The sequence below is a fragment of the Lepus europaeus genome, chromosome 10 (assembly GCF_033115175.1).
Source record: "Lepus europaeus isolate LE1 chromosome 10, mLepTim1.pri, whole genome shotgun sequence".
Lineage (NCBI taxonomy): Eukaryota > Metazoa > Chordata > Mammalia > Lagomorpha > Leporidae > Lepus > Lepus europaeus.
The window spans coordinates 40,262,971-40,273,181 of NC_084836.1; the positions used below are offsets into that span (position 1 = coordinate 40,262,971).

The following is a 10,211-nucleotide window of genomic DNA, read 5'->3' on the forward strand; positions in this document are numbered from 1 at the left end:
TGAGGGAGTCCTACTCCTCGCATTTGCTCTCCAGTTGTGATTACCTTAATTCTATAAATGGGCATACTTCCAGTAAGGAACAATTCCCTGACAGAGTCTCTTTCCCATCATTTCTTAGCATCCAGGAAGAGCATTTCAGTTATGCATGATCACTTACTTACACAGCTTTTAGATTTTCTTCTCCCTACTCAATTACCTTTAAAATTCAAAGAACACATTGAGCCTATGTTGAAGACAAGGAGGAACCCAAGGAAATATGCATTTTTCATCCCTTGGAAATGTCATCCCCTTTCATTGTAAACATTTTCATAGGGCCTGAGTATTTTAGCATTGCTTTTTATAAGTTCTTCTTCACTTAACTATTCAAGTAAGATTTCATTAAATTGCACATATTTTACATTGTAAAAAACTAAAAAGCTTTTTATAAACACAAAATATATAGTAAATGCTCAAGAAATATTTTTTGAATGGAACTGAATTGAATTCATCATTCTTACCATAACTGGCTCTTTAGAGGTTTTCTAACCCCACAGGAGCAAATACAACAGGATTGGGAGAAAAATAACAAAGTTAACTTTAAGTGTGATCAGAAAGTGGAATATTTTCACCTAAGAAGCCTACAGTGTTTACTCTAACCTTGATTTATTTTATTTATTTATTTTTTGACAGGCAGAATTAGACAGTGAGAGACAGAGAGAAAGGTCTTCCTTTGTCCGTTGGTTCACCACCCCCCCCCCCCCCAAGTGGCCGCTATGGCCTGTGCTCTGCATCAAGTGCGCTATGCCAATCTGAAGCCAGGAGCCAGGTGCTTCTCCTGGTCTCCCATGCAGGTGCAGGGCCCAAGGACCTCAACCATCCTGCACTGCACTCCCGGGCCACAGCAGAGAGCTGGCCTGGGAGAGGAGCAACCGGGACAGAATTGGCGCCCCAACCAGGACTAGAACCTGTGGTACCAGCGCCGCAGGCGGAGGATTAGCCTAGTGAGCCGTGGCATCGGCCAACTTGATTTATTTTCTAACAAAATCACAAGCTAAAGTTTAAAAAAACGTACAGCATATACACTTATATGTATGTTATATGCAATATATATGTATGTGTATATATATATGTGTGTGTGTGTACATAAATATGTATTTACAACCTGCTCAGTATTTTATAATTGAAAAGAGATTATAACATTTGACCAAGTTTAAAATTCAGTCAGAATATCATTCTTTATTTACTTGCTACATTCAGCTGTAGGATATTGACCAGGTGAGAAAAACCACTTTCACTTTTAAGATGGATGAAATACTTTAATACTGAGTATTTACGAAATTGTTACCTTGATTTCATACGTAGTCCCAGGATTAAGATTAGTAAGAAGAACTTCCAGACTGTCCGGCTTTGCTCTCACTTGTGTATATAAGGTTTGCATCCACGGGCATACTTCTTTGTATTTAACAATGTAAGAAATGATCCTCCCATTTGGATTTGGTGGTGTATTCCAAGAAAGAAGAATCCCAGCAGATCCGACTCTTTCTCCTGCTAGGAAGACTGGAGGCCCTGGTTCTGTTTATGTACAAAGTAACAAAAAAAATCACTTTGTTGAAAGGTCAAACAATTATGGTTGCTTCATAAAAACATGTAAGGAAAGTATTTACAAATGTCGGTTTATATTCCTGAGAACTCTGTGACCCAAAAGAAAAAAAAAATTAAAATGCTTTGGGGAATACCAACAACATTCTTTTATAAGAATGTAAAAAATGGAATGCTACTAAATGCTACCAGCCAAATACACTTTTGCTGCCAAATAATGTTTAAAAGAAAATTATTTGATGCAAAGCTTATACACAAACACTGAGAAAGCAAGAAACTGTCTTACAAGCTGAATACTTCTTTCAGAGCAAGTGTACAGAGTTTATTCTCCTGGCTCTGTATTATTTAAGTGTCACCATGAATACTGTGTCTGATCCATTTCACAAGCAAGAAGAGAGTAATTGTCTTTGCTCTTTAAAAGTAAAGCAAGCCAAGGTACCTGTAGAAGATAGGTTCTAAACAGATCACTTTCTTAAGTTTCCATTTTGCTATAATTATTCTGAACTGTTTTCATGTATATCACGCACATCTTGGCAATGTAAAACCTTTCTATCAATAGAATTACACTCATTCCATAAACTTCAGAAAAAATATCATTTAAAACAGGCACTCACTTGTTACATTTGTTGCCACTGTTCTACTAACAGCGGAGCTGTACGTTGTAGCAGAAATTGAAGAGCCAGTTATGTCATACCTGGTACCAGGATCAGCACTGAAGACATCAACCTAGGACATCAGAAACAAATAATTGTATTAAAATTCTTTCTATAAATCAAGAAAATGAAAATAACAAATTTATCAACAAAATTAAATAACACTGCTATATAACTCAGCACTGTTTCAAATATTCTAAGTTCTGTATTTATGAAATATAAATGTGTTTAAGGCTATTTACTGAAAAACTGAAAAAAGATCAAATAAAAACATAGAAAACAGACACTGTTATCAAAAATAAATCACTATTTCTACCTCTCCTGGCTTATTGTCACAAGGACTAACTCTTTCGGAGCTTTTAGAAACCCACGCCCCACTATGTAGCCCTTGTTTTTAAGAGTGTATATGAAATACCTGTGTCTCTGAAGTTCCAATAAAAAGTAAAAGAAAAATGATAAGAAAATCCATCATTATTACATTTTTCAGGCAGTAGAATCACATTGATGGCTCTAGAGAGAAATGTTGCCTGCATTAATGATTTAAAGACAGATCCTCCTGGCAAGTGCACAATTAATGAGCCTGGATTACTCAATAGCTCTGCCCTTTCTTTGTTAAACTATTCATGAACTCTTGGATGGATGGCTGTAGGTTCAGTGTAGACTTGAAAAAAAAAAAAAAAAGCATAGACGTTGCTAAGGTAACAGTCTACCAATGCTGAAACTTACACTCATCAGTTCGACAGCAATGTTTTTGTCTTCATCTTATGCTTTTAAAAAGCCCCCAAGGAATAAGTTTACATGGTGGATGAGTTTCATAAAGAACTTTCCTACTAGGACCAAATACAAATAAAGCAGGCTGACTACAATCCTGAAAACTATACCTGAAATTCTCCACCAGCAAGATGTTTGATACTAACAAAGCCACTGTCAGGAACAAGATCCACATGATACTTCTGCACATGGGTAGAGGACAGGCTCCAAGGCAGAGAAAAAGAATGTGTGGAAATATTGAGGGCTTTCAGTTTCCCAGGTTTTTGTGGTTCTGATATTGAAAAATAAAAGTTTAATACAGTTATTCTCCTAAAGTTTCAAAGGAAAAATGGAAATCAATAGTGTCAGGGTCAGATTTCAAAATGATCACATTGTTAGAAAGCATAGAGTCTAGTCACACTTGGATATTAGGTGTGTATATTTTTTAACAATCACTTGTTTTCAATTGTAATTTTAATAAATAATGTATCAGTTTATGTATTTGTTAGTGGTGTTATTACTTACCTGTTAAGACCTGTAGGTTGATCAGATTGTTTTTGAATGTTCATGCTTTCATTACAACATTTTACAACATTGTAGGTATAAACTGCCTCATCAATTATTTGATATTTAAGAAATAGAAAATAACTAGGAAGAAAACATAAGCAAAACCTACCTATTTTTAAAATTTATTTCTGATGAAATTCGGTTAGGCATTTCTTTCAAATCAAAAATTTCTTTTCACACTGGAAGTGAAATGAATTTTTTAAATAAGAGCCAATTGTCCTAGTCATTTCAACCATATTTTTCTGCCTTCAATTCCATTATTTTTGAAGTTTTGTTTGTGCTGCCTGCACTTCCTTGGAGGGAGTTTTCTACATAACGTTTTGATTGGATGCCAATGAGTCAGGTTTGCTCTCTGCCTTATCTTTACTGCAGATTCCAGACAAACAATATAGGGGGAGGGAGAGAGATAAGGAAGCCAAGCTCAAATCTACCACTATTTGCAAAAGAAAGGAATCTGGAATTAATCATGGAATTCCACTTCTCATTTAAAAATCTCAGGACCAGAGATGATTTGATAATGATAGATATGGTTTATCTAACTATAATTTACATACTGATACTTGGGGTAAAAACAGAAAACATACATTTCCTAACAAAATGGATAGGACAAATTGTATAACATAAAAATCTCAATATACATCGATTTCTTGGTGTTTGAGGAGGGATTGTCTTAGAACAGTTTTTCTCTACAGCCATGAAACATTTCCCTAATGCTAATGATAGAACCTTCTGGTCAATACTTGAAGCTGTCATCAATCAATTTTTCTCCATCTCACATTCTCAAAGGTCCGTCACTGTCATGGCACCATCCCCCAAATGTTCATGTAGCAAGCCCTGCAGTGTCTTCAACTCTTTAGGAATACTGTAAATTCAGGCTGAAAGATCAGAGAAACATCCAGTGTGTGATGACAAGAATTCCTTGGTCATGGACAGCTGCTCACCTTCTTCCTAGATAATTCTGCACACAGAGCTATGCTGCCTCCTCTCCAGGCCACATTAAAATGGAAAAGGCTGCCATGACTGATCAGCCCAACTAACTACTACTCATACTTGCTGATTTATATGAGGACAAATTATATTTCTTCAGGTGTCCCAGGAAGTAACCAATTAGTTATGAAGCCTTAGGCAAGGAACTACAAAATACCTGGGCCGAGACTTTGCAAGAAGGAGATTTGAGAAATGAAGGACTGCATATTCAGGATGGTGGTGTTACAAGATATGGTGTCCCAGACTATGGTTTAAAACACACAGTGGAAGAATCATGGCTAGGAATGGTATATGTCTCACCAAGAGAACAAACAATTTATCCATTTGGAAATTTGCCAGTCTGATCAAGATGGAACCCTGGAAGGTTAGCAAAGATTTTTTCTTAAATATAGTAGATGAAAGCCCTAAATTAGAAGTAATTTGCAATAACAAGAAAATCAGACTGAGTTTCTGGGATCAAGTATGAGGAACAGCTTGATAATCATACAGGTAATACTACTTTTAGATTTTTTCCCCCAGTACGGCGGGAAGTCATTGGAGAACTTGAAGCAGGAAAGAAATCCAACTTTTTTTGGCTTTTTTTTTTTAAAGATTATTCTGGGGGCTGGCACTTTGGTGTAGTGGGTAAAGCCACCACCTGTAAAGCCTGTATCCCATGTGGGTGCTGGTTCCAGCTACTCCACTTCCAATCCAGCTTTCTGCTAATGGCCTGGGAAAGCAGTGGGAGCGGAGGACGGCCCAGATCCTTGGGCCCCTGCTGCAAAGTGGCTTTGAACCAGTCCAGCCCTGGCTATTTGGGGAGTGAACTAGTAGATGGAAGATCTCTCTCTCACCCTCTCTCTTTGTAGCTCTGCCCTTCAAATAAATCTTTGCAAAAAAAAAAAAAAAGATTATTCTGGCATAGTATGAGAGATAGAGAGAGACAAAAACGGTAGTGAGATGCCTATTAGTAGGATACTATGATAGTATCTGGGTCAAGAGCCGGGAGGCTTGCTGTTAGGAAGAGAGCATATAAATGGAGCTATGTTCAAATCAGCATGGAAGAATTCACCTTTCCAGATAGAATCTGGAAGATTCAATTATTTGGAAGTAGACTCAATGATGAATATGTAATTTGTACTCCATATAATTCAGTCCTCCCAAAAGACAGGATGTAAAGGAAAAATAATTACTCTCAACTCAATTACTCTCAACTAAGCAATAGAAATAAAAAATAACATCATACCTAATTTGATTAGGGATAACAAAAGGGTTTCAAGGCTTAGTTAGATGTTAATTTAAGACCAAAACTTCAAAAAGGTTTTTTTTTTTTCCTCAAGACCCTGTACCATTAGAGTTATTAAATAACCCGTGATCAACAATTTTGGTTAAAAAATGCTTTTAAAGCTAAATACATTTCTTTATTTCATTATATCTCAGAGCCTTAATATGCTAATCTATTTCATGATTCTCTAAAATAACAATATCTGGTAAGACTATCATGTGTGTGTGCTACATACATAAAGTTTTCTATTAGTCATATTTGGGAAGTACAGAGAAATAATTTTAATAATATACTTTAACATATATCAAATACATTATCTCATATATACTGACATAAAATTATTAGTGAGGTAGCTGCATTCATTACTTCATATTAAGTCTTGGAATCCCATGTGCATTTTATACTTATAGTACATCTCGATTTGGACTAGATTCATTTTCAACAGTCCCATGGTGCCAATTATGACATCTGAGGGAACTTCAAAACATTCATGGGGAAATAGAGTTATAAGGTAATACACACTTTCCATAAACTTTTGAAGACTCCTGTATCGCACAGTGCAGCTCTTCAGCATCTTTTAACATTTTCCCTTAGCATTTCCATGGATTTATCTACACCACCCTTTTGAGGGCTGAGGAATACCAGAAATATGATCACATGGTCAATATCTATCAAAGAAAATAGTTCAAAACCGCTGGAAACACTTCGAAAATAAAGTCCCTAATACAAACTATAGTAAAAAGAGAATTAGAAGAGATTCAAACTGGAAGATCACAGATAAGGAGTTCTTTGGTAAATTCTCTTTTTTAATTTACTTTTTTTTGACAGGCAGAGTTAGAGAGAGACAGAGAGAAAGGTCTTACCTCCATTGGTCACCCCGCAAATGGCTGCTACAGCCAGCAAGGTGCACCGATCTGAAGCCAGAGCCAGGTGCTTCCCCCTGGTCTCCCATGCGGGTGCAGGGCCCAAGGACCTGGGCCATCCTCCACTGCCTTCCAGGGCCACAGCAGAGAGCTGGACTGGAATAGGAACAACAGGGACTAGAACGCAGGGTGCCAGCGCCGCAGGTGGAGGATTAGCCTAGAGAGCCGCGGCGCTGGCCGGTAAATTCTCTTAAACGGATCTACATTAAGTGAGCATAAAATATTACAAATCTCAGAATATTCAATAGTCACACACCTATCAAGATTACATAATGAAAATAAAAGACTACAGAGAGGTTTGTTTTTAAAAGATTTATTTACTTATTTATTTGAAAGTCAGAATTACACAGAGAGAAAGAGGTCTTCCATCTGCTGGTTCACTCCCCAACTGGCCATAATGGCTGGTCTCCCATGGGGTGCAGGGCCCAAACACTTGGGCCATCCTCCACTGCACTCCCTGGCCACAGCAGAGAGCTGGCCTGGAAGAGGGGCGACCGGGACAGGATCGGTGCCCCGACCGGGACTAGAACCCGGTGTGCCAGCGCCGCAAGGCGGAGGATTAGCCTGTTGAGCCACGGCGCCGGATTCTTATTTTAATTGCATTTGAGAAGAGGGAGAGAGAGAGAGAGAAAGAGAACACTAGTTCTTCCATCTACTGGTTTATTCCCCAAATATTTGCAAAGGCCAGGCATGGGAAAGGGGTCCTGGGAGCTGGGAAGATAATCTTGATTCCAAACGTGGGTGGCAGGAATGTTAGCTGTCATTACTGCCTCCCGGAGTGCAATTTGTCGTGAAGGTGGATTCAGGAGAGAACATCTTGCATCTGCTGGTTCACTCTCCAAACAGCTGGAGCTGGGCCAGGCCGAAAGCTAGGGTCTCCCTTGTGCACAAAGGGCCCAAGTATTTGGTGCAGGTGTATTGGCAGGGAAGTGGATCGCAAGTGGACCTGTTGGGACGTTAACTGGCACCATATGGGATGCAGGCACCTGCAGCAACAGCTTAATTTGCTATGCCCCTCTGAATTCTAACTAAATAAATACTGCCACTACACTAACTTCATTTTATACCTATATGCAGGCAGAACAGTTTTTACATTTTTTTTCTGATCTCTACTCAGTGGTCTACTTGATATTTTTAACATACCACATATATCAATGCTTATCGTAGATAAACTGGGATTAGCCATGTGGAGAATGTCTTGCAATTTCCCCTCACAAATACAAAAGAAAAAAGAAAAGATGGGAAATTGGTTATTCCACCTAATTCCCACTAACAGGATCTCTCATTTAATGTAAAACAAAATATAATAATACATACATTTATTGAGCATGATCTGCCAAACACTGTTTTATCCAACCTACCTACATTTCACATTTTACCTCAAAAATCTTCAGGATATCCCAGAGTGAGTATTTTTATCCTGGCAAAATTCTTTAGGTTTTAAGTTCTCAAATTTCATAATGAAAGAAGTTTTACCTTGAATAGTAAAATATGCAACATAAATGTGAATTTTTTAAATATCAAAGAGTTTGCATTTGCAATAACCCAGATAAATCTATCAGATCCTTCAACATGGCCTCTTACTCTGTGTACCATGATGCTATATTTTCCACCAGGAATCAGATCTGTAACTGTGTGCTCAGCAATCTTTTCCCAAATAAGATATGCTTTTGAAAATGTTCTGTTTGAAATATAAATCTGTAAAGCTGGCCTCTGTTGGATTCCACATTAAACTTACAGAGGAAGTATTCTAGCTTTTAAGGTTAAGCCACATACCACATATCCTAGATAACTCTGCTGAAAAGTAAATTATATAGAAATGGAAATTCCACAGATACTTGTAAAACAGAGGCAAACATAAACCCTGTAATTTAAACATCTGTGTAATATTTGAATTTACTTGTATATAACGTCATACATGTATCAGCTCTGCAAATAAAGAAATAGGACATTACATGTGCATTTTAATATAAGTAATCCAACATCCTCCCTGGTTCTGAAATATCTTTCCTTAATCAAACATACACTACTCCCAAAAAAAGTCCAATTCCTTTGGAGTTGAGCCTCCTGAGTACTTTAAGCTGTAAGTCATATCTATACATGATATAAACACAGTGTTATTAGCATCTACCTAGCAGATATCTAGATAGTGAGTAAAAATGAAAGAGAAAGAGAAAGAGCAAGAGCCAGGATTAAGCATACTTCCAAATGAGATTCTTCTGGTTATGTCAAAGTTTTAAGCATTTCTACACATTTTTAATCCACTTATCAAAGGATATAATATTGTTTATCATTTAGTCGTCACTGAAAAGGGATCTTGCAAACTTTCCCAAGAACTATAGATAACTATTACTTCACCACACTCAAAAAAAGTTTACAAAACTGATTTACAATGAATTTAAAAAGTTCAGGGAAGAGAAGGTATTTCTCTGCTTATCAACTCTCATCTCAGTAGAAAACAAATTGTACTTACATCATAACTTCATAATATGTGTGTATTCATGTATATATATATATATATATATAATTGAAATACATGACATACATAATAGGTATATGTATACATATATGCACATTTTGCCTTCAGATTATTTTTAAACTTCTATGTGGTATATGTTCAGATATACAAATACTTTTCTTAAAAGGTCACACATTTGAGTCCTCTTAATCATAGTCTTAGGAAAATCATTATCCTTTAATTATCAGGCTTTCTTTTTACAAGTAGCTGTAACTGTGCTAAGCTGAAATACTTTCAAGCATGATAGAGCTATAAAAGAAAATTTCATTTGTGGTATCTCCTTACTTGTAGTCACTTTTCATTGTAAATGCAGTGTAATCTTTGCCTCCAACTGTCTTCACTTGAAACATGTAATCCATGCCGGAAGTCAAGTTGTCCACTGTTGTTTTATTGTCATAAGCAGTTACTTTAAATAGTATTTCCTTTACAGATGTCAGACAAAGGGATATCTAGAGAAAGAAAAAATAAATGTATGGTTTTCAAAGTTTAAAAAGGATTAATCAAATTTACATAAATAAATACAGCTAGGTAAGGACTGTGATCTTCTCTCTTCATTAAAGAGTAATTGGGGCTAGTCCAGGCTGAGTAACTCAGTGAAGTTCAAGGAGTAATAAGCAAAGTGACTTATTAGTGATTCATTATTGTTGTGGATTTGTTCTGAGAGGAGGGCATTGGGGGCAAGAGGTGCGGAGTCACTACACAGACACCGGGAGTTGGGTGAAAGCAGGCTAGAGGCAAGCAGCCCACAGACTCGTTTATTTCAGTTGGTACAGCAGCTTATATAGCCGAGGCAGCCAATCCGGTCAAGGGGCGGTTTATGCTCTAACCAACCAGGCAGGCTCCGTTGCCAGGTGGGTTTCAAAGTCATTCCTGAGTAACTGACCCTCGCTTGCCAATGGCCATCTTGGCTCGGCCTTCTCATTCCACAATTCATAGTGACTCACAGTGATTCAGAATCTTTTTTTTTTTTC

At 37.2% G+C, this 10,211-nt stretch overlaps 1 protein-coding gene across 1 annotated transcript in view; it reads right to left on the reverse strand.

Moving 5' to 3' along the window:
- Window positions 1-2,726, reverse strand: part of PTPRQ (protein tyrosine phosphatase receptor type Q) — a 217,095-nt gene extending 214,369 nt beyond the window's left edge. The window contains exons 1-3 of the mRNA XM_062202056.1: window positions 2,647-2,726; window positions 2,193-2,304; window positions 1,325-1,551 (exon numbers count right to left, since the gene is read on the reverse strand). Of these exons, the coding sequence (XP_062058040.1) occupies window positions 1,325-1,551; window positions 2,193-2,304; window positions 2,647-2,703 (396 nt within the window). The 5' untranslated portion in view covers window positions 2,704-2,726. The remainder of the gene's footprint in view (window positions 1-1,324; window positions 1,552-2,192; window positions 2,305-2,646) is intronic.
- Between the last annotated feature and the right edge of the window lie 7,485 nt (window positions 2,727-10,211).